Source organism: Chiloscyllium punctatum, chromosome 3, assembly GCF_047496795.1.
Source record: "Chiloscyllium punctatum isolate Juve2018m chromosome 3, sChiPun1.3, whole genome shotgun sequence".
Lineage (NCBI taxonomy): Eukaryota > Metazoa > Chordata > Chondrichthyes > Orectolobiformes > Hemiscylliidae > Chiloscyllium > Chiloscyllium punctatum.
The window spans coordinates 67937781-67963904 of record NC_092741.1 but is presented as its reverse complement, the minus strand read 5'-3'; the positions used below and the strand labels follow the sequence as shown (position 1 = coordinate 67963904).

Genomic DNA, 26124 nt, shown 5'->3' with positions numbered 1-26124 from the left:
TTTTCAGATTGAGGGGTTAAAAGGCCTACTTCTGCTCCTATGCTCCCCATTCAGTTTGCTATTTTTAAAAGGTTTTACCTGTTGTCTCATTTTCTCTTGTTCCTGCTTCCACATAACAACTTTCATTATTTCATCATTCACATCTCCTCTTGACACACCTTTGTTTCTTCACTTGGTCTTTTACCAGTTTGTTTGGTTTTGTGCCACTAACTCATCATTTAAACTTTCCCCCTGTTGACCCTATCACAGACCTTGCCTTTTGTTCTCTCCCTCCATTATTACATTTCTAACTTTGCCCAGTTCCAATGGCAGATCATCAACCTAAGAAGTAAACTCTGCTTGCGTCATCATCGACGCTGACTGACTTGCTAAATGCTGCCAGAATTTTCTATTTATATTTGATATTTCCAGTATTCCTGGGATTTTGTTCTTGTAAACTATTGTTGGTTAATATTGGGTAATGCTACTGGCCATGTCATACTTGATGAACTTGTCTCTAGTTTCCTGACTCCGGAAACTTGACTTAACTTTCTCACTCTAATAAATAGCATATAATAATGTCAAATCCTAGTCATGCAGAAAAATGTTGATAACTAAGGATCTCGTGGAATTTCATTGCGTTTATTTGTGATTAGATTATTTTTCTCATTTTTCTCCTGAATAGCCATTCTCCTGGATAGCTTTTTGTACCAAGGCAGCTGGCATTTTAAAGCATTTTTCATTGGCATCATGTAAATGTTGTTGCACAGATTCCAGTAATTGAAGGTCACTGATTGATTTGAAATCCATATCTTGGAATGTATTAGTCAGCACGAGTTGTTGCACAGCAGGGACAAAAAGAAAGTGGAGAACAACTAAGAAAGCTAAATAGTTGAGTGATTTAATACTGAACACAAAACAAAAGCACGCAGTAACAAAGACAAGCTTTTCAGAACTTATATTCAAATTCTAACAATGAGTGCATTAATAAAACTTGAATATAATTTACCTTTGATTACTCTACTGTTTTCAGAAATTGCATTTGAAAAATATAAAATTTAAAATGACAAGTCAGTTAAAATTATTTGTTGCTGTGTAGACAAACAAACTAATAATGAAAAAAAAGTAGGATACCACAAACGAAGGTGCTACTAATAGAGAACATTATTCCTGGCTTTACACAGCATTTGGAACAAAAATAATCTGGTGTCAACTCATAACATACACCAATGTCAATAAAAGATCACAAGGTGCTTCACAGTATTCTTACCCCTGATCTACGGATTGAGCTTAGTTCAATTTCGGCCATCTGTGCACACTGAATTGAAGTAATATGCTGTATGACAAGTTCATCACTTACCAAATTTGAGTCAGCGGGTGGACAAATCTTCAGCTTTGTCCCTTTCTCTTTCATCTCATGCATAAGATCACTAAGTATGTAGGTTTGAGCCATATTCTGAAAGAAAAACATGACAACACTCCATAAGCAAAATTTACAAAACCAAAAATTTCAACGGGATAAATAAAAAAATCGTAATTATTGCACTCTGGTACAAAAAGTTTTCAATGTTTTATGAGGTTTATTTTTGTATATTTGAGTTAATTGAGACACCATCAAGCTCAAAGAAATGTTACTGATAATATAGTTCAATTACTTATAAATTTAGATGACAGTGTATTTTCTATTTCCTGATACATTAACTTAAAGCTTCCTTTGGAAACAACTTTTGACTTTCTCCAATGTATGTTGTGATCTGTGCGTTTTTTGTTTCTTATTTTTTTTATCCATTTTAGCCTTATTCAATGATAGTATATTCACAACCCTCTGAATTAGAGAATTCCAAAGATTCAATCTTTTGAGTGAGATTTTGATGAGAATATACGAGGTATGGTTAATAAGTTTGTGAATGATACCAAAATTGGTGGTATGATGCACTGTGTTCTAAGTGTCCAGCAAGATCTTCATTAGATGGGCCAATGGGCCAAGAAGTGGCAGATGGATTTTAATTTAGATAAATGCAAGGTGTTGCATTTTGGTAAGGCAAACCAAGGTAGAACTTAGTTAATGTTAGGGCCTAGGTGAGTGCTGTTGAACAGAGGGACCTAGGGGTGCAAGTTCATAGTTTCTTGCAGCTGGTTACAGGTACACAGAGTGGTGAAGGAGGAGTTTGGCACACTTGCCTTCATAGATCAGAGCACTAGTTATTGGAGTTGGGATGTCATGTTGTGGCTACACAGGATATTGTTGAGGCCACTTTTAGAATACTTCTTACAATTCTGGTTGCCATGCTATAGGAAGGATGTTTGTAAACTCGCAATGGTACAGAAAAAAAAATTACAAGGATGTTGCTGGGACTGGAGGGTTTGAGCTGGAAGGAGATACTGGATATGCTGGGACTTTTTTTTTAACCTGAAGTATCAGAGGCTGAGGGGTGACCTTATGGAAATTATGGGGCATAAATAAGATGAATAGTCAAGGTCTTTTTCCTAAGGTAGTCCAAAACTAGAGGACATATGTTTAAGGTGAGAGGGGAATTATTTAAAAGGGATCTAAGGGCAACTTGTTTTACACAGAGGGTGGTGCATATATGGAATGAACTGCCAAAGAAAAATGGTAGAGATGGGCACAATTACAACATTTAAAAGACATTTGAACAGGTACATGAATAGGAAAGGTTTTGATGAATTTGGGTCAAAAGCAAAAAAACGGGATTAGTTCATTTTAGGATATCTGGTCATCTTTGACAAGTTGTACTGAAGGCTGCATTTCTCTGCAGTATAACTGTTTGACTCTATGAAGACATTTCTCTTCATTTTAGTCCAAAATGAACACTCACTTAACCTGAAACTGTATCCGATTATTCCAGATGCACTTGTCAGGGATAATAACGCCTCAAGGTCTACCCTATCAAGCTGCTTCATAACCAGGAATGGCCCAATGAGATCATCTCCTATTCTTCTAAACTACAGAGAACAATTACCTATTTTACTCAACGTTTCACAATAGGGCAATGCCCCCATCCCAAAGACCAATCTAGAGAATGTCTACTGTACGTCCTTCAATGCAAGTGCATCCTTCTTTGACGATGGAGATCAAAGTGGTAAAAAGAATTCTAGGTGCGATCTGACCAAAGTCAGATACAGTTCTAGCAAGGAGTTATAATTTTTGTACTCCTATTTTCAAATAAAGGCTTACATGTAAATCGCTTTCTTAATTGTTAGCTGTATCTGTATGTGAACTTCCTCAGCTCCTTTCACGAGTACAAATTTCAAGGTATATAAGAAAATTCTCCTTTTCTATTCTTATGATCAAAGTGATTAATCTCACGCTTCCTCACATTATGCTCCATCTGGCATTCAATAAGCTGGTCCAGACCTCTTTGCTGCATTGTGTTCTCCTCACAGCTGGCATTCCTATCCAGCTTTGTATCATTATTCTCTGACTCTTCATTGAAGTCATGAATATAGATTGTAAATAGCTGAGGGCCCACCATTGCTCCTTGCGATATTCCACGCGGTCAAGCCTGTCAACTTGAAAATGTCCTAATTATCCTCTGCTTCCTGTCCAATAAACAATCCTCTATCCACACATTTATAAAACCAAAAACCATGACCCCTTATCTTGTACATTACCCTTTCACAGGCATCTTAATGAATGTCTTTGGAAATCCAAGTATTCTACATCCATTGGTACTAGTTTGTTTACCAAACAAGTTACGCTCTCAAAACACTCATAAATTAATCCAACAGGAGTTTGCTTTTGTAAAATAATGTTGAATTGTCCTATTTCTGCTACACTTTTCTAATTACATTGTTAAAATTTCCCGAATAATAGGTTCAAACTTTTACAATGATCGATGTCAGGCTATCTGGTGTGTAGTTCCCTGTTTCATACTTCCTCCCCTCTTGATCAGTGACGTTGTTCCAGACTCTCTATTACAGAGGCATGAAATGGAAGCAAAACACAAATGTGAACAAACTAGGAACATATAGAAAAGGGAAGTATTTTGTTTCAGTTTCTTACTTGCATAACAGCATTAAAGAAGCAGGTATTGCCTAAATTGCACAGGCCTTTGACAGGAACAGCTACATTGTTGATCATATGTTTTCCTCTTTCTGTTTCATTGCTATCTGAATTTTCATCCAAAACCTTCATTAATTTTGAATTCAAGCCTGTAAAAAGATTCAAATATAGACAATATTTTTTCCACAGTATTAGTAAATATTTGCATTAGGTTTTTTTGTGGAGAAGTGACACACTTATATAGTCAAAAACATTGAGCATACCTAGAATTTTTGTTCAAAATAATAAGGATTTCCCCCATTAATCCCCTATTTAACATGGTCACACTTACATATGGCAATATTTTATTGCTCTCCACATGTAGAATGATTTTCAGAATATATAGCAATTAATTTGCCTATCAAGTGAAATATTTTACATTTGAAACTGGAACTGGAATGCAGAATGTCATGACAGAAGAAACAATAAGATACGGATGTATTTCCATACAGACACTTTCATATTTCTAGCTCCTCAAGCAGTGAAATCAAGAAAATGAAACAGTTCACTTCAGATGCAAGCAAATTAAGTAGGTGACCATCCTAAGCCTCTGCAACTACCTAGTAGGTGAAGTAATAAACAACATGGAGCTTGGGCATGATCTTAGGGATATTTTAGACAAACAGGTAATTAATTACCTGTAGCCCCAAATACCTTAATTTGTTTACACTCCTGAGATACTTTTGTTAAAAATTTAACAAATGCATTCAAAAGTTAGATGTTTCAATTACAAATTAGAATGATTACTTTTGTACAACCATACATATATTCTAAACAGTGTAAAAATACTTATGGTGTCATTAGAATTAAGTATTCAGTTGTGAACACAGTTGCAGTCATCTGTGATCACAGATGACAGCTGAAAGTTTTTTTGCCGCCAGCACAAGATCTGTTGTTTTGGTCCCAGCTGCAAAAGGAAGCACTCTTTGATTAAGACTAGAAAACCACACAGATGTCTGAAATTTCCCAGCAATAAGTGCAACCAGCATGGAGACCTAACTAATCTATTTGCCATATCACTTAAGAGTTGAGTGGGCAAGGAGGAGTTGGGCATTATTAAATCCTAGCCTACAGGAATTCATGGACTTAGCTGGATGAATGCAATATTTTGCAACTTCTATGATGCCAAAGTAACTGTAACCAACAAATCAGAACAGTTGGCAACTAGATTGTTAAGTACTAATGAGCACAGTATAAGGATACATAACGTAATGACTCAAGTTGGAAAGTAGGAAATAATGATATATTTAATTCAAGAATTAACAAAAAAAAAGACTCTTTGGCATGTATAAAAATGAATATAATAATGGTGAACCTTATTTGTACAAAATAAATCCATTGGATTGTTTGCTTAAACTTTTCTATTTGCATTGCATTGTACAGACTTTATCTTGAAAGTCTTTTGTACAAGTAAATGAGATAGATGGTATGGGAAAACCATACTGACAGAGAAATAGTAAGGAATTTAGCATTCTTGAAGCAGATAAAATACCAGGCCTAGATGAAAGGTATCCTAACTTGATAAAAAGTACCAATTAGGAAATATGATGTGGAGGAGCCAGTGTTGGACTGGTCCATACTAACTCTCCGAACTAGTCGGAGCTATCTGATTTTTACCGTGATATGGAGGTGTTGGACTGGTGTGGACAAAGTTAAAAATCACACCACCAGGTTATAGTCCAACAGCTTTATTTGGAGGCACTACCTTTCGGAGCGCTGCTCCTTCATCAGATAGCTATGGAGCAGGACCATAAGACACAGAATTTATAGCAAAAGATTACAGTGTTACACAATTGAAATGACATGTTGAACAAACCTAGATTGCTGTTAAGTCTTTCATCTTTTAAAATGGGTTGCACATTTTGGTTCATTAATATATAAATCCCAGACCTGCATGTCCTTGGTGGAGTGGGTGGGGGATTAAAATGTTCAGACACAGGGCGGTGAGGTTAGTTAGTGTGGTGCCTGGGACATGAAGGTCCTGGGTCTCCTCCATCACCAAACCCTAACCACCCGATGCCTGGAGGAAGAACGCCTCATCTTTCGCCTTGGGACCCTCCAACCACACTAGATCAATGTGGATTTCACCAGTTTCTCCCCTCCCCCAACTTAGCTCAGTCTCAACTTTCCAACTTGGCACCACCTTCTTGAATGGTCCTACCTGTCCATCTTCCTTCCCACCTATCTGCTTCACCCTTCTCTCCGACCTACCACCTTCTTCTACATATCGCTATCCCAGCTAGCCCCACGATCTTCCCATTTATCTCTCAGCCTCCTTGGTCCACAAGCCTCATTCCTGATGAAGGGCTCACACCCAAATCGTTGACTCTCCTGCACCTCTGATGCTGCCTGACTAGCTGTGCTTTTCCAGCACTACACTCGACTCTGATCGCCAGCATCTGCAGTCCTCACTTCCTCCCAGCTGAGAGGCCAAATAACCCAGTCTGGCTTCATATGCATGTTTGCCAAGCTCTAGGTCATTCACATGTATCAGGAAAAACAAAGGTCCTAGCACTAACTCTCGGAGAATTCCACTACAAATTATCCTTCAGCCCAAAAACATCCATGTTTATCACTCTGCTAATTTCATATCCCTGCTGCTATTGCCATTTTTAACTCCATGAGCTCTGACTTTACTTATATCTAATGTGTGGCACTGAATCACATACCCTTTAGAAGTCTACGTATGCCACATCAACATATTGCCTTAATAAATCTCCTCTTCTGCCTCCAGCAAGTTAGTTAATCAAGATTTCCCTCAAGAACTTCATGCTGACTTTCTTTACTTAATCCGCTAAAACTCTCCAAGACGCCTTGAATAGCACCTTCCAACATGTGACTGCCACCACCGAGGACAAGGGCAGTAGTCAGAATGATGCGTCACTACACCCAGGTTCCTCTCCGAGCCACACTATATTCATACTTGAAACAATATTGCTGTTCCTTCACTGTTATGGAGTTAAAATCCTGGATCTCCCATCTCAACAAGACAGAGGGATATGCACACTCCTATTGACTGCAGTGGTTCAAGAAGGCAGCTCACCATTACCATCTTGTCAAAGGCACAGAGGGATAGGCAAAAAAATTCTGACTTAGCCAGCAATGCCAACATTCTGTGAGAAGATTTAAAAGAGGAAGAAAGGGGATTAAACTAGTAATAACCAGCCAGTTAATCTAATCTGTGTGATGGGCAAAGAATTGGAAAACAATTCTGAGAGACAATATCAATCATTGGAAAGGGAATAGCTGAATCAACAGCAGTGAGCACTGCTGTTAATGTAAGGTCATGACTGACTGATAACTACTTTAAGGTGGTAATGACGCCTGGGTAATGAATTTGATGCAGTCTACATAAATTTTATTTCACAAGGACATAAATGGCTGAACTGATCAAAAACTAAATACCGATGGGATCCAAGGACAAGCACCAAACTAAATTACAAAACTGGTTCAGTTTCTTCTTGCAACTGAATGATCACCAGGTGCTTCTATGACTATAACCCTTGGTTCCATTACGAATTAAAAATTTGACTAACTCAGCTTTGAATATAATTAGTGATCCAGCCTCAAAAGCCTCTGTAATAAATAATTCTACAGGATCACTACAGTCAGAGAAGAAATAAATCATCTGTCTTAAATGTTCAATGTCTTATCTGAGATTATGCGCTCTAGTCCTAAACTCTCCCAAGGGGAAACAATCTTTCTGCATCTACCTTGTCAAATTCCCAGGAATCTTTATTGTTTCAATGAGGTCGCCTCTCAGTCTTCCATATTCCAAGAAGTACCTAACTTCTCCTTATAAAACAGTTCCTCCATACTTGGCATCAGTTTGTGAATCTTCTCTGTGCCTCAAATGCCAATAGATCTTCCTTTCAATAAAGAACCCAAAACCGTTCACAATGTGGTCCAACTACTGCCTTGCACAGTTCTTGCAAAACTGGCATCGTACTCCATTTATTTTGAAATAAAGACTGACATTCTATTTGCCTTTGCTATTACATTGCTAAATTGGATGCTAGCTTTTTGTGGTTTATCCCTCTGTTCTGTATGTTGCTACAGTCTTTCTCCACTTAAATAATATTCAGGTCCTCCATCATGTATGCCAAAGCATCCCACATAATATTCCATCTGCGAGGTTTCTGCCCACACACACAACCTGTCTTTGCCTCCACAGATTTTGTTAGAGACAAAAACTGCAGATGCTGAAATCCCAAGTCGACAGGCAGGAGGTTGGAAGAAAACAGCAAGCCAAGCAGCATCAGGAGGTGGAGAAGTTGAACCGAAATGTCACCTTCTCCGTATCCTGCTTCTTACCTGTCTACACTGCAGAATTTGTCTCATCCTCAGCATTTGCCTTCCCATTACTTTTGTGTCATTACAAATCTTGCTCTTGGATATTCGTTTTCCTCATTCATGAAACCAATATACATTGTAAAGTCATGGCTCCAACGCTGATCCCTATGGCATACCACTAGTTGCAGGTGCCATTTGAAAATGCTTCCCTTATCCCAACTCCCAAAAACCATGGGCTCTTAGCTTATTAACTACCTAATGTGTGGCATCTTACCAAGCATTTTCCAAAAACACAAATATATTACCTCTCCTGTCTCCCCTTTATCTATCTTGCTTATTACCTCCTCAAACAAATCTAGTAAATTTGTCAGGTTTGATTATTCCTTCGTGACTCTACTTGATCATAGTATGTACTTCTAAATGCTCTGCTGTTACATTCTTTAGAACAGATTCCAACATTTTCCAAATACCAGACGTTAAGTTAACCGGCCTGTAGTTACTCATACAGGCAAATTCTAGCATTTGTCTCATAGTGGAAGAACTCTTCATCCAGTTGAAAATCAGGGTCACATACCAATGTGTTTGCTGAATCACGGAGTTTGGATAGTGTCCATTTTATGGGGAATCAAAAAGCTGATTTAATTTAATTTTTGCATGTGTAGCCTATCCTAATGAATATCCTAATTCAATAAAATATGAGTGTGATGAGCAGACACTTGATACCTCAAAGATTGGAGTTCTATTTTCCCACTTTTAAGGGTCTCCCATAATCCTTCGACATCTATTCATATTCTTGGTCTTTCATAGACCACTACACAACATACAGTCATACAATCATACAGATGTACAGCATGCAAACAGACCCTTCGGTCCAACTCGTCCATGCCGACCAAATATCTCGACCCAATCTGGTCCCACCTGCCAGTACCCGGCCCATATCCCTCCAAAGCCTTCCTTTTCATATACCCATCCAGATGCCTTTTAAATGTTGCAATCGTACTAGCCTCCACCACTTTCTCTGACAATTCATTCCATACATGTACCACCCTCAGTGAGAAAGTTGCCCCTGAGGTCTCTTTTATATCTTTCCCCTCTCATCCCAAACCTGTGCCCTCTAGTTCTGAATTCCCCACCCCAGGGAAAAGACTTTGTATATTTATCTGATCCACGCCCCTCATGATTTTATAAACTTCTATCAAGTCACCCTTCAGCTTCCAATGCTCTAGGGAAAACAGCCTTAGCCTATTCAATCTCTCCCTATAGCTCAAATCCTCCAACCCTGGCAACATCCTTGTAAATCTTTTCTGAACCCTTTCAAGTTTCACAACATCTTTCTGATAGGAAGACCAGAATTGCATGCAATATTCCAAAAGTGGCCTGACAAATGTCCTGTACAGCCTCAATATGACCTCTCAACTCCTGTACTCAATACTCTGACCGATAAAGGAAAGCATACCAAACGCCTTCTTCACTATCCTATCTACTTGCGACTCCACTTTCAAGGAGCTATGAACCTGCACTCCAAAGTCATTGCTCAAGTTTTCAATTTTTTGTCAAATATTTCAAATAGAATAGAATATCCTTTTATTGTCACATATTATTTCCTAGTCAACTTGTATAAGATTCTTCTTGAGCAAATATTCTATCGAATGTGCTCTTATGCTGGTCAGAGAAAGCACAACAAAGACAGCCTGAAGGCTTCACTTATGTGTTTTGATATCATCTTTGAACTTTGGCAGTAGCTTGCCCAGATTACTACACCTGGTGCAATGAAACAAAAAAATGGGTTTGGCTTTCTTCAAAGGCAAGCACATCATTGAGGCAGAGAGAAAACTCAGGAATAGGAAATCCCAAACCAATAATTCATCCAAAATTCAATCATTCATGGTATCCTGTCTTACTTGAAATAGAACCTTCTCGGTACCAGTCAACAATGACAGCCATTCAGGTACTCACTGGAAATTAACTAAATACCACAAGCGAAGCACATTGAGTTGTCCATTGAGGCAGAGAAAACAAAAAGACAAAGACAAATCTTCAGAAGACATCAATGCTTCAGTTATATACATCATTTTCCGTCATACCTCACATGCATGAAGTACAGGAAAGGGTTGCTAATTATGCAATTTGTCTATCAACTCAAGTCTCCCATTTTTTTATCTAATTCGAAAATCAATTTTCCCAAACTTCTAATTTTTCCAAAAAGCTGTTCTTCATGAAGGCTTGCTATTTCACTTTATGTTTTTTCCCCTCAGGATTCATTTGAAGCTAAGAAATAGCCTACTATTTATTCACTCCACCATTCAATATGACTGACTGATCTTCTGTCCCTTCTTTGCTTTCCAAACCACTCCACACATCCCTTGATTCTTTGGCATGAAAAATCTATTAGAGCTATAGGTATATTCAATGATGAAGCATCCACCAGAATTTAGATGTTTAAAGAATCACAATAATTCGGGTGAAATAAAACATTCTCATCATCTCATCCTTAAATGATTATCTTCTTATCCTGAGGTGGGGCCCGTGTTCTTGATTCCCCAGCCATGCGCAACAACCTCTCAGTGTCAACTCTGTCAAGTCCCTTCCAAACTTCTGTGCTTCAATAAGATCACATTACATTTTTCAGACCCCAGGAACCCAATTCACTCTAAATCTCAGAATAAGACCACACATGGATAGGAATAGTCGAGAGAATCAATTTCTATTCTGTCTTTTTATGCACATCCTTCCTTAAAAATGGAGGTTAGAATTACAGACTTCTTCAGGGCAGGTTTCAGCATAGTTCTGCACAATCATACAAGCCACCTTTAGTTTCATCGTCCAATTCTCTTGCAATAAAAGCCAACATGCCACTTACTTTCTAATTGCTCTCTGTACCTCCATGTTAGCTTTGTGTTACTTTTAGAAATGCAAATTAATTATGCAAAATAGTGCAACTTTTTACATATCTTCATCTTTGCTCCTTTTTCAGGCACAAAATGAGCCTTTACATTGCTTCTTTCTTAAAATGATTTTATCTTTTACTCATTTAAACCTCAGTGATGCCTTGCTCTACTGGCCTTAGTATTAGACATGGATCTACTGAGAAACCTAGGCACTTAACAAAACTACTCATGAAATTTAAGTGTAGGGTGTACACATAAAACCAGCATATTTTATTGCAATATCTAATTTTTATTAGTGTTCAGTACCGAGAATAACGGAAAAGTTAACACCAATACTAATGCACTCGCTGCACACTTGAAAAATTAATTGCACAGATGTGAAGTGACTTCAAGTCTCAAACAAGTATCTTTTATTGCCTAGAATTATGCAAGGCATGTAGATTATCAGACTAGGCCCATATTTCCACCACCACAATACTGGTATCATACCGGTAGAAATAACCATGACCAGAGGGTTAACTGTTCATATTGGTACAATACCATTTGGGAGGGTTTATTTGGTTGAGTGTGATCATTCCAGCATAAATTTGCCACTTAGATAAAAATTATCCTCAAGAAATTATCTAAACTGAATAAGTTTAGGTATTTTCAGAATTTAAGTGCTAAATGATGGATAATTAGAATAAAATCTCAAAAAGTTTCAATGCATTCTGCATTTTTAAACTTCTGCCTGGGAAGTGATACTAAGCTCTGCAAAATTCATTTGCAAGATGTCAAAAAGATAGTATGAAAGGAAATGTTACCATTACTCTGAAACATTCTTAGAAAGAGGCAGACAACTGTAAAATGCCCCTGGATGAAATCCACATCTGGGACAACCTCTTAAAGTAAACAATGTTCACAGTGCCATCTGGACAAAACTGCAGGCAAAAAATAAACTAGAAACATATGGAAAAGCAGATTTTTCTCTTCCCTGCAGCAATACAGAATGGCAAATGTCAAGCCTGAATTTGGCTACGCTTCACTGTCCTAAGCTTTACAGCACCACCTGGTTCTTCTTGCTCAGCCACCAAATATGGATTGCACTGGCGCTTTGGACCATATCTGCAGGGCAAACTCAATAAATACATTCCACTTCATAGCTAAATGAAATCTTAACACAAGTAGCATAGACTTCACTCGTTCCTCAGAGTTTTGCTCTTATTAAAACAGAAGAGGAACAAATTAATTCACAATACACAATTGCCAAATGATATACACATGGCATCTGTTTATTATAAATTCAAGTTAATTAATTTGAGAACGAGCTGACCATTAAAAAAAACAACCGTGCTACAGAATAGAGACTGTACACTGATAGCTAACATAAAACACTGCTTAGCAGCAAATTGATCTTTCAAACCAAGAGCAGTGAAATCACTGAGAAAGCTGGAGTTTCAGAATCTAATTAATTACCTTTCACATTCAATTATTTGCATTCACTTTTATTAAGAAAATTAAATAAGCCCAATTTCAGAGGGAAGAGGGTTGTTCCAATTTCTGAACCAGGTTAATGATTTGCTTACGCATATTGTGCACGGAAGAATATTCTGATGAATTGAGTGTCTGAGACCCCTCTGGGCTTGCTGGGATGCAGAAATTAATTCTGGAGCACATTCCCTTGGATTTATTTACAAACATGGTGCACCACACAACAGACCATTTTTATAAGACATGACAGCCCTACTTGAGTTATTTGGATATAGATTTTTCAGTTATCTTAACTAGGGTGTTTGTTTAACCAGGATGGTTAGATTTGTCAAGCCCTGGGCCCTGGAGGGGGGCTCCTGAGTTAATAGAGGTATACATACAATGCTCCCAATCCTTTGGGAGCTTTGCACCGAGCATAGTTGTTTTGTATTTTGTGGGGTTTTTTTGGGTTTTTTTTGCTTTTCTTTCTGTTTTTTGATGTTGCTTTGCACAGTGTGAGGGTTTGTTTTGTATTTTAGGGTAGGTTAGTAGTTAGTAGACAGTAGTTGTATTGTAATTTGTATTTTTTCTTTTTATTATACTGACATTTGTTACTGATTGTATTTTTAAATAATTTTATGTTAGTAAAGTTAAAATTTGCTAATAAATATATTTACAAAAAATGATTTGCTTACTACAATAGCTAAAATTATTTTTAAAATGGATATGTTCAACTGCCTTTTGTAAATATGCATAAATGACATGCATAAGAAATTTTAGTGATCACTTCAAAAAAATTGTAGTAGGTTTGTCAGCAATGACCTACCCTTTACAAATCCACACAGTTTTATTTTCTGATTTGAAGTTTTCAAGGTGTTGTGTCACTCTATTCTTAATTAGAGACTGCAGCAATTTCATGATAAATGATAGATTAATTAGTCTCTAATCTCCTGGCTTGCTTCTGTCTCCTTTATTAAATAAAGGAGGGACAACCACAATTTTCTAATCTGAAGGAATAGTTTCTGACTTCACAGCATTCTGTAAGATTATAATTAGGTCATTTATTACATCCTTACTAACTTCTTTTAAAACCTTGCATATAAATCATGGTGGTTCTGGAATCACACGTCACACTGTCGCCCTCGATATCTGTTATTTTCTTCATTATTTGTTTATATTAATTTTGGTGTCCCTGTTCGTGATTCCCTGTCTTCCAGTTGTTGTGCCACAAATCCATGAATTGAACTTTTCTTTTTCACACCATTTCTCAGTTGTGTTTATTTACCCAATTTGCTCAGTCCCACACCAATTTTGTTCTCCTTCTACTTTGCTCTATTTTGTTGATTCCAAAATTGACCACCTTTCACTTTAGCCAGTGGAACCCTTGATCTTATGATATTTCCCCATAACTACTGAACCCCCAACAATTACCATATTATAATTTCTGTCCTCCTACCACAATACCTCATTAGTCCAACCTCCGTTTTGGAATGCTTCCTTCCTCAAGATGCTTTGGTCCTGATTGTTCGAACAATAGGCTTTATTCTTATAGATTCAGACAAGGACATTGTTCCAATTGAATATCATATTTTTAAAAAATGTTTTCGAACTAACCTGGGTTCACTTTACTTCACATATATTAGTCACAATCAAGCAAATTTTGAACTTGCTCCTTTTTAACAAGGTGTGCACAAGGTTTCAAGCAACTACTCAGATATTTATCTCCCTCCCTGACATCAGAGTCAATCAAACTTAAATTCCAGGTCAATAATTCTTCACAATAGAAAATGACATGGCGAGGTTTATAACTTAGAATTGTGTTACTGTTCCACACATAGCAGCCCAGAAGATCAGGGCTCATGACAAGGGGTCACTTGGGGGCTCGGATTACCTTGGGTAATAGGGCTCTTGTGGTTGCCCAGAATAAGCAGCCTGGGCTTCAGAGCTGAAAGACTGGCTGAATAGAATATCAGAAATGTTAGTTCCATTTTTTAAGTATGTCAAACAGGAACCTGTGAGACAATCTCACCTGCTGTCTGCAACTATCATGTTTCTTTAAAAATTGTTGGTTGCTGAGAGAGGAAACAGCTTGCACAATAGTGACAGGACCACCAACAGGTGGGGGAAAGAAAGAATTCCTTCTCTCCTCACCGATCTGGCTTCTGCCACTTGTACACTGACCTGTTTTTGATAACTTTAAGAGGTGGACAGGAGAGGAACTCTGTAACAGAAACGTGACCCCACTGATTTCCCCTGCAATGATGCACATGTTAGTTGTACAGTCTTCCAAAGTACTATTCTGCGTGCAGTAAAGTTCCACTGGAGACTATGCACTGGTGTCTCACGAATCAAACATTATGTGTTCAGTGGTAACAAGAGAATGAAATATTAGTTAGAACTGAGGCCTAACTGACAGCTGACAATACTTTCTTTCATGTGAGTTTCAAAGTGTTTGGATTCAGGAACTTTCATAATATAGCCACAAATAATGCGACATTACAATCTGCAAACTTTGTAACATGATCTTTAAAATGCATGATGTGTGGGGCAAGTGTATGCTCCATTGATGGTTAAGGCTTAAGAATGGTTTTCTGAAAATGGGGTTAGCGAACAGCACAGTAAGAGTTTTGACCTGCTGTAACAGCTGCTCCTTTTATGAGGTATTTTAGGTGCTGGAGATGATTTTGTCAAATTCCAGGAGCAGCAATTACTGTTTTAAATGCTGTTGCATTGTTTTGGAACTTTGGGGAAAAAATAGTCAAAACAACAGGAATTTTAAAAAGGGAGAGGAACAGACAAAGGAAGCACGTGGTGAGGTCAGTGCAGGAGAGAGAGAGACAGAAACTGACACCGCAGTGAACCTGCATAGTTACTGCTTTTGCTGTTTGAACTTGTGTATCGCTGGACATTGGAGTGTGTCTGGGAAAATTAACAGTGAAATTCACAACTGATCTTGGTGAAACTGTTTGAGCGAAGTCACAGCACAGAAAGAGAATAGTGAATAATTGTAAGTGTGGCCTACAGAAAGTCTGTAGTAGTGTGTAGAGTGGGTTCTTTCTTGATTATATGTTTTTTTGAGATATGTCTCTTGCTTAAACTTAAAAAAAATAAGCCATAACTATTAATTTAGCCTGCAGCAGGGCTTTGTAGAGGAATAAGATGGTGTTATTTTCTGGGTCTGTAGATTATGAAGGAGCAAAAATGTAGAGTGAGATGCACTTCTTGTCAGATGTGAGAGTTTAAAGAGAGTTAACGGGTTACTGTGGATTATGTCTGCAATAAATGCTGTTGGTTGCGAATCCTATCGGATTGAATTGATCGGTTGGAGAGACAGTTAGAAGCAATGAGGAATTTGCAACAGCAATGGTATATGATGGATGGCAGTAAAGTGAAGGGGAAAAAGTCACAGATACAGTCACATAGATGGGTTAACTCCAGGAAAGGTAAGAGAGGTAGGCACTTAGTGCAGGAGTCGTCTGCGGCTATCCCCACTTTAAACAAGTATGTTGTTTTAGAAAATGTAGAGGGTGATGGATTCTCAGGGGAACGTAGCATTAACAGCCAAATTTCTGGTATTGAGACTGGCTCTAATGCAACGAGGGGTATGTCGGGTTCCAAGAGATCAATTGCATTAGGGGACTCTCTAGTCCGAAGTACAGACAGATGTTTCTGTGGCCAGCAATGAAAAATCAGAATGCTGTGTTGCTTCCCTGGTGCCAGGATCAAGGATGTCTCAGACAGGGTGCAGAATGTTCTCAAGGGGGAGAGGGGCCAGCAAAAGGTCATTCGCCACATTGGAACCAACGACACAGGAAGGGAAAAGGTCGAGATTCTGAAGGGAGATTAGAGAGAGTTAGGCAGGAATTTAAAAAGGAGTTCCTCGAGATTAGTAATACCTGGATTACTCCCGGTGCTACAAGTTAGTGAGGGCAGGAATAGGAGGATAGAGCATGGCTGAGGAGCTGGTCTATGGGAGAAGGATTCACATTTTTGGATCACTGGAATCTCTTTTGGGGTAGAAATGACCTGTACAAGAAGGATGGATTATGCCTAAATTGGAAGGGAACTAATATACTGGCAGGGAGATTTGCTAGAGCTGCTCGGGAGGATTTAAACTAGTAAGGTGGGGGGTAGGACCGGGGAGATAGTGAGGAAAGAGATCAATCTGAGACTGGTTCAGTTGAGAACAGGAGAAAGTCAAACAGTCAGGACAGGCAGGGACAAGGTAGGACTAATAAGTTAAACTGCATTTATTTCAATGCAAGGGGCCTAACAGGAAAGGTGGATGAACTCAGGGCATGGTTAGTAACCTGGGACACTGGGATATCATAGCAAACATAGAAACATGGCTCAGGGATGGACAGGTCTGGCAGCTTAATGTTCGAGGATACAAATGCTACAGGATGGACAGAAAGGGAAAAGGGCGGGGGGGGGGGAGTGGCATTTTTGATAAAGGATAGCATTACAGCTATAATGAGGGAGGATATTCCTGGAACTACATCCAGGGAAGTTATTTGGGTGGAAATATGAAAGGGATGATCACTTTATTGGGATTGTATCATAGACCCCTACTAGTCAGAGGGAAATTGAGAAACAAATTTGTAAGGAGATCTCAGCTATCCGTAAAAATAATAGAGTGGTTATGGTAGGGGATTTTAACTTTCCAAACATTGACTTGGACTGCCATAGTGTTAAGGGTCTTGATGGAGAGGAATTTGTTAAGTGCATACAAGAAAGTTTTCTGATTCGGTATGCGGATGTACCTACTAGAGAAGGTGCAAAACATGACCTACTCTTGGAAAGTAAGGCAGTGCAGGTGACTGGAGTGTCAGTGGGGAAGCACTTTGCGGCCAGCAACCATAATTCTATTAGATTTAAAATAGTGATGGAAAAGGATAGACCAGATCTAAAAGTTGAAGTTCTAAATTGGAGAAAGGCCAATTTTGACGGTATTAGGTAACAACTTTCAAAAGCTGCTTGGGGGCAGGTGTTATCAGGTAAAGGGACGGCTGGAAAATGGGAAGCCTTCAGAAATGAAATAACAAAAATCCAGAGAAAATATATTCCTGTCAGGGTGAAAGGGAAGGCTGGTAGGTATAGAGAATGCTGGATGACTAAAGAAATTGAGGGATTGGTTAAGAAAAAGAAGGAAGCATATGTAAGGTATAGACAGGATAGATCAAGTGAATCCTTAGAAGAGTGTAAAGGAAGTAGGAGTATACTTAAGAGGGAAATCAGGAGGGCAAAAAAGGGGATATGAAATAGCTTCGGCAAATAGAATTAAGGAGAATACAAAGGGTTTTTACAAATACATTAAGGACAAAAGGGTAACTAGGGAGAGAATAGGGCCCCTCAAAGATCAGCAAGGCAGCCTTTGTGTGGAGATGCAGAAAATGGGGGAGATACTAAACGAGTATTTTGCATCAGTATTTACTGTGGAAAAGGACATGGAAGATATAGACTGTAGGGAAATAGATGGTGACATCTTGCAAAATGACAATATTACAGAGCAGGAAGTGCTGGATGTCTTGAAACACATAAAGGTGGATAAATCCCCAGGATCTGATCAGGTGTACCCTAGAACTCTGTGAGGAAGCTACGGAAGTAATTGCTGGGCCTCTTGCTGAGATATTTGTATCGTCAAAAGTCACAGGTGAGGTGCTAGAAGACTGGAGGTTGGCCAACATGGTGCCACTGTTTAAGAAGGGTGGTATGGACAAGCCAGGGACTATAGACCAGTGAGCCGGACGTCGGTGGTGGGAAAGTTGTTGGAGAGAATCCTGAGGAACAGGATGCCCATGTATTTGGAAAGGCAAGAACTGACTAGGGATAGTCAACATGGTTTGGATGTGTATATGAATAGGAAGGGTTTGGAGGGATATGGGCTAAGTGCTGGCAGGTGGGACTAGATTGGGTTGGGATATCTGGTCGGCATGGATGGGTTGGACCAAAGGCTATGTTTCTGTGCTGTACATCTCTGTGACTCTATGACAGTAACATCAGTAAGGAGACACTTGATGCTGACTGTAATTTTAAGAGCTAGACAATCTTTCATTCTCCTGCATTGCAATCTATTTTTTGATGTGCTTCACTTAGCTGCTGGTAAGACAGCTAATTTCCTTTTTCGAACAAGAAAAAGTACACCAGCCCTCTCGGCCTTTTCTGGCTGAGCAGGGTTGGTGAAATTTCTATCAGACAACAGGAAACCTATCCTACTAGATAGGCTGATTATCATCAACATCATTTGCTTTATCTGAAGGTTGTGAGAAACTGTAACTGTGGAAGGAAATAAAATTCAGTTCAGAAACTGTTTATATTGAAGGTGTAAAATCTCACCACGAGAGTCCCCTTGAGGCACAGTGATGGAGTCCCAACACCTGGACTGAGAGGCCTGGGTTCAAGTCCCATCTGTTCCAGAGGTGTGTAATAACATCTCCGAACAGGCTGATTAGTAAAATAGGTCAAATAAAATGTCACCACAAAGCTTGTGGTCCAATAGTAGTGTCCTTGCCTTTGAGCCAGGAGGCCCAGGTTCAAGTCCCACCAGGTCCAGAGGTGTGTAAAGGCTAAACTCTTAACATTGGGCATTTGTATTGCACCGCTCCTATCTCTGAGCCAGGAGACCCAAGTTCATGTCTCAAACACTCTAAGAGGTGGACTACACATCTGAACAGATTGATTAAAAATGTGTGTGGCTGGAAATGTGGATTTGTTCAGAATACACAGAAGGCATTGTATATGGGACTCTTGAGGTCCAGCGGTAGTGTTTCTAACCTTTGTGTCAGAAAACCTGGGTTCGAGTCCCACCTGCCCAAGACATGTACTTGCATAGGCTGATATAAAAACAATCCCAAACTTTCACCATTGAACAATTGATGAAAAGTACCAAGTGAGATCTGGTGGTCCAAAGAAAAATGTTCACTTCTGGACATAAAAGATTTACTTTGACTATATAAATAATCTGTTTTAATAACATCTCTGGAAGAGGGTACCCACCATGGACTTAATAGGATTTAAAATCATGAAACCATTGTCAACTTTCCTAAAAATATCTGGTTCTCTCATGTCCTTGAAGGAAGGAAATTTCATTCTTATCTGGTCTATATTACATGCGATGTCAGATCCCAGCAATGTGGTTGGTACCTCACTGTCTCCTAGAATTGCCTAACAAGCCACTCAGTTCAAGAGCCCTTTGAGATATGCAATAAATGCTGAGTATAAAGAAAACAAAAAGTGAAGTAATATTCAGTGTCCTTGCTACCTGCTGTAATTTAAGTCATGGAAATAGTTCCATCTGGCTCATTGATCCCAGTCCCACTGCTTCCAGCCAGTGCAAGATGAGGCTGCTGTTTACTATTATAACCTGCATGATACATTTGACGCACTGTGAAGAACAGTTGAATGAGGCCGTCACCAAAATCAATATTCACATTACAATTAACAATGTTGCATAATGCTGTTAACTCAATATTATAGTTTAAAAAATTAATTACAGTGGGCTATTGTTGCTGCTCTTAATAGAAATGACACATGTTGCATATACATATGACAAACAAGTGTCAAAAAGGCCTAGGAACTATTTTGCCTTAGTTACAAGACAGAGGAATTTTAGAGAGAGTTCAGAGTGGAGTAATGTGGCAGCTTTTACTTTAAGAGAATTGAGGTATGCTGACAAATTCTTAGCCTTAGGAAAAGCAGATTATCGAAGTGTGCTAATCGATAGTTGTAACCAGACGTCAACGATGTGAGTTATGATCTTATTAAGACCTTTCTGGCACTGTTTGGTGAACATTGAAAGGGGAGAAAATCAACAGAGAATCATAGAGTCCTACAGCATGGAGACAGGCCCTTTGGTCCAAACTGGTCCATGCTGACCAAAATGTCCATCCACGCTAAACCCATTTCCTCACACTTGACCCATACCCTTCCAATCCTTTCCTATCTATGTATTTGTCCAAATGTCTTTTAAATGATGTTAGCGTACTCACCTCAACCACTTCCACTGGTGGTTCATTCCATATTCGTACCACCCTCTGTGTAAAATGTTGCCCCTCAGATTCCCTTTTACTCTTTCCCCTCTAACCTTAAAGTGATGCGCTCTACACCTCAATTCCCCAACCCCGGGAAAAAGACTGAGTGCATTCAGTCTATCCATGCCTCTCATGATCTTATGCAGCTCTCTAAGGTCCCCCATCAGTCTCCTACGCTCTAAAGAAAAATGTTCTAGCTTGTCCAACCTCTCCCTATAACTCAGACCATTGAGTCCTGGCAACATCCTTGTAAACTTCTTCTGCACTCTTTCCAGTTTAATAATATCCTTTCTATAACAAGGTGACCAAAATTGAACAAAATACTCCAAGTTCAGCCTCACCAACGTCCTGTAAAACAGCAACATAACTTCCCACCTTCTATACTGACGAGGGCCAGTGTGCCAAAAGCCTTCTCCATTGCCCTGTCTACCTATGGCTCTACTTTCAATGAACTGTGAACCTGAACTCCAAGATCCTTCTGTACTCCTTCACTACACTCAAGGCCCTACCATTCACTATAAAATTCCTACCCTGATTTGACTTCCCAAAATGCAAGACCGCAGACTCATCTTTATCAAACTCCATTTCCCATTTCTTGGCCCACTTCAAGGTCCTGCTGCAATTTTTGATAGCTTTCCACAGTGTCCACAATACCGCCTATTTTAGTGTCATCGGCAAACTTACTCATTATGCCTTGTACGCTCTCATCCAAATCATTGCTATAGGTAACAAACAGTAATGGGCCCAGTACCATCGCCTGAGGCACTCCACTAGTCACAGGCCTCCAGTCCAACAAGCATCTTCCACTATTACCCTCTGCCTCCTATCATTGAGTTAATTTTGTATCCAACTTGCCAGGTTGCCCTGGTTTCCATGTGATCTAAACTTCCTGAGCAGCCGACCAGTGGAAACTTATCAAAGGTGTCACTGAAATCCACAAACACGTCTACCACCCTGTCCTCGCCAATCTTCCTGGTCACTTCAAAGTACTCTAACATGTATGATTGAGGTTGAAGGTTAATAGCAAGGAGCAGCTCCCAAATCGGGAGTATCACCAAAGCCCACAATTTCCATCACGGACTCTGCAAAATACTACATTTTGCTAATTTTAGCCACTCTGTTGCATTAACTATTCTGTTTCATATTTCATCATGTTAACAAAACATTGTCTATATTCTTGATGTAAGTTTGTTCGCCAAGCTGAAAGGTTTGTTTTCAGACGTTTCGTCACCATACTAGGTAACATCTTCAGTGAGCCTCCAGTGAAGCACTGGTAGTATGGCCCACTTTTTATTTGTGTTTAGGTTTCCTTGAGCTGGTGATGCTATTTCCTGTGGTAATGTCATTTCCTGTTCCTTTCCTCAGAGGGTGGTAAATGGGATCCAAGTCATTGTGTTTGTTGTGTTCTGATTGGAGTGTCATGCTTCTAGGAATCTCACGCGTGTCTCTGTTTGACTTGTGCTAGGATGGATGTGTTGTCCCAGTCGAAGTGGTGTCCTTCCTCATCCAGACGTAAAGATATCAGTGAGAGTGGGTCATGTCTTTTTGTGGCTAGTTGATGTTCATGTATCCTGGTGGCTAGTTTTCTGCCTGTTTGTCCAACGTAGTGTTTGTTAAAGTTCTTGCAAGGTATTTTGTAAATGACATTAGTTTTGCTTATCGTCTGAATAAGGTCTTTCAAGTTCATTAGCTGCTGTTTTATTGTGTTGTTGGGTTTGTGGGCTACCATGATGCCAAGGGGTCTGAGTAGTCTGGCAGTCATTTCCGAGATGTCTTTGATGCAGGGAAGTGTGGCTAGGGTCTCTGGACATGCTTTGTCTTCTGGTTTGGGTTTGCTGCTGAGAAATCAGCAGACTGTGTTCACTGGGTACCCGTTCTTTTTTAATACACTGTATAGGTGATTTTCCTCTGCTCTTTGTAATTCCTCTGTGCTGTAGTGTGTGGTGGCTCATTGAAATAATGTTCTAATGCAGCTTCATTTGTGGGTGTTGGGATGATTGCTTCTGTAGTTCAGTATTTGGTCCGTAGTATCTTCACATACAGATGAGGCAAGACACCACTTCAACTGGGACAACACATCCATCCATCCAAGCCAAATGGAGAAACGCACGAGAATTCCTGGAAGCATGGCACTTCAACCGGAACTCTATCAACGAACACACTAGCCAGTCGGAGAACACTTCAACGGTCCGGACATTCGACCTCAGACCTTTCGGTGATCATCCTCCAAGGCAGACTTCAGAACAGGCAACAACGAAAAGTGGCCGAGCAGAGGCTGATAGCCAATTTCGATACCCATGAGAATGGCCTCAACTGGGACCTTAGGTTCATGCCACACTATACACACACAGACAGATGGACACACACACACGCCTATAGCCACACATACTCACGCAGACCCTCTCACATACGCTCACACGTACATTCCCACACACCCTCTCACAGACCTATATTCTTTACACTCACATACACACACTCTCTCACAGACACTCATATGCTGCCGCCCCCCCAGCCCACACAAACACACAAAAGTTGGTGGGGGGAATTTGTACTTGCAGAATTATATTTTACTTTGCTCAAAACCTGCATGAATCCATGTAAGATTCTGTAAATCTGTTTTTTACATTAGAATCAGTCTGATCATTGTGGCACAGACAGCCTCACAGGGAAGCTCACACTTTCAACACTTTATCTGGGCCAACATGACACCAATTGTTAAAGTTCACTTGAGAATGTAATTTTTTTTTTAAAATTTGCAATTTACATATGAAAGACCTGAAACCAACATGGTCATTCTCAAAGATGAGAGACTTAACAAACAATCCAGGTCTTTTTCAATATATATTTTCAGGTACATCACACTGTAAACTTTTGCTATAAATTCTGTGTCTTACAATCTTATTCTCCACAACCACCTGAAGGAGCAGCAATCCAAAAGCTAATGCTTCCAAATAAACCTGGTGGACTATAACCTGGTGTTGAGTGATTTTTAACTTTGACTTGGATCTCATTACTAGCACCCTGTGAAAAAGAACAGGAAATGACATCACACCACAGGAAATGACATCACCGACCCAAGGAAACCTAAACACAAATAAAAAGCAGGGCCATACCACCAGTGTTTCACCGGAGGCTCACTGATGATGTTAACTAGTATGGTGAAGAAACCTTCCAGCTCAGCGAGCAAACTTACATCCAGAACCTCAACCAGAGCTACAAATCTTCTCAAAACTCATCTTTGTCTACATTTCCTATTTTCTTTCGATGACTTAGAAGTGTTCTCTCGACCACTACATGAAAACAGGCTTCAATTTAGCACACTTCAATAATCTGCTTTTCCTAAGGCTAGGAATTTGTCAACATAACTCAATTCCAAGTTCAGAAAGCTGCCACATTACTCCACTTAGGACGGTCTCTAAAATTCCCCTTTCTTGTAACTAAAACAAAATTGTAACTAGGCCTTGTTGACACTGTTTCTGCATTACTAATGCAATTTCAAGATCAACCTTTTAGATTTATCGGTCACATGTTTTGCTGTACATCATTATCGTCAAAAAGTGTGGCACTGGGAAAGTTCAACAGGTTGGGCAGCATACAGCAGCAGGAGAATCGAGGTTGCAGGGAGAAGCCCTTCGTCATTCTTGACTGATCTTCAGCATCTGCAGTGCTCACTTTCTCCTATACATCCTTATACTTGACTCGCATATTTCACTATTCATTTTCATTAGTGAACACCAGATACTGGTTTGAATCACTTTTCAGAAAATGTTGCTCAAAATGAAAACTGTGGTGTCAACCATGCGTAGAATCACAAGTTCAAGGACTTTCCATTTCCTTTGACAGATTAATTTTCAAATACCTTGTCTAAAACTCAGCCCAATTGTTAATTAAAAATCCCAGAACAAATAACCATTACCATTAAAAAGGTGACACCTTAAAACCTTTGAGCCTAGATATCAAAACTATGTTTAATTACTTATCTCATTTCACTCCCATAATTTTCTGTGATGATAGGAAACCTTGCTTCACGAGAGGCAAAGTAGCAACTCTACCTGGAAGCCACCCACCATAAGGGGTCATTTAACTTTTAGTAAAAAGTGTGGAATGAATATTGGATTAACTGCTCACTACACATCTATCAATTTTCCTTCCCACTGAAGATAGAAAATAAAAAGATAACAGGCACCCAAATTCAGTATCACTAATTTTAAACTAGCACCAAAAATTAATATTGTCCATGATTGCAAAAAATTATATTACACCTTAACCTACTGGTGATTTCTTGAACCCTGAAGTCCTAAATTTATGATTCAGAATGTCTCAAATTCAATCTTCCATGTAAAAACACAATATAAAAGTATCATGGTTTGAGGAAACCCATCACAAGGTATTTGTCCAAGATGTCTTTAATCCATTTTTCTCATTAATAGATCATTGTCAGGAGTGATTACTTTATGAATACTGTAATGAAAATAATGGATATAAAAATTTAAACAAGCTGAGAAACAATGAAATCTTATGACAAACCCCATTCTTTTATATTTTTTAATTTCAGCAATCTCTCGGCTACTAAGTGACTTAACTGATTAAATTTTTGAACTCACAGGAGTTTTACTGCTCCCGCTCAACTTTCAAATGAAAGCAGTTTTGGGCTGATTCCTGCGGGAGCTGCTTGTACAGTTGGCATGAGTCCTTTACTGAATCCAAACTTCAAACTTAAATGGTGCTGGTGTTTGCCAACTGTACAATTAGCTGCAATGGTACCTAGTAAACTTCCTTGCCTATCATCTGTGCAATGAGAAGCAGGTTATTGGCAATTTAGAACATGCTGATTAACAGTGCTGATAGGAAATGCTAACCTGGAATTGCAAGAAAACCAACCAGCCATTATTTCAAGCATCCCCCACTCTCAGATACCTCATGATCTCTGAGGTCTCACAATCAAATGGAGGCTTGAGCAGCCTAGTTAAGGAAGTGAAATAACATACAAATACAAAATAACATTTTATAAGAACTTCAGTGGTAAAAGGTGACAGTTCACCAGCATCTTCTCAAGGATAACTTTGGAATGGATATCAAATGCTGTGGCATATGGATATTGATCAACAATGCTCACATCCCAAAAACTTTTTAAAAAGTATCCTAGCTCATACAGATTTACACAAATCAATTACATCTGGTATATCACAGTTCAAAACTGGGAGTTCAGTTCAACCAATTCTTCAGGCAACATGTTCTTATTTTTTTGATCAAGTAGACTCCATTAAAAATGTCAATATGATGAACATACATGAAAATGTGCTGTCTTGCATTTTCCATTTTAAAGCAAGTATTTTAGATTATGCTAGAGATCCATGTTTTTTTTTTAAAAATTACTATGCAGTTGTGTTAAAGCGTCAGTAATGCAAATCAACTCCATTAT

At 39.1% G+C, this 26124-nt stretch overlaps 1 protein-coding gene across 4 annotated transcripts in view; it reads right to left on the bottom strand.

Moving 5' to 3' along the window:
• Positions 1-26124, bottom strand: part of usp45 (ubiquitin specific peptidase 45) — a 164113-nt gene that overhangs the window by 95687 nt on the left and 42302 nt on the right. For all 4 annotated transcript variants that reach the window (XM_072554740.1, XM_072554725.1, XM_072554739.1 and 1 more), the window contains 2 exons: positions 4004-4152; positions 1340-1435 (listed from right to left, as the gene is read on the bottom strand). In XM_072554740.1, coding sequence (XP_072410841.1) covers positions 1340-1435; positions 4004-4152 — 245 coding nt within the window. The remainder of the gene's footprint in view (positions 1-1339; positions 1436-4003; positions 4153-26124) is intronic.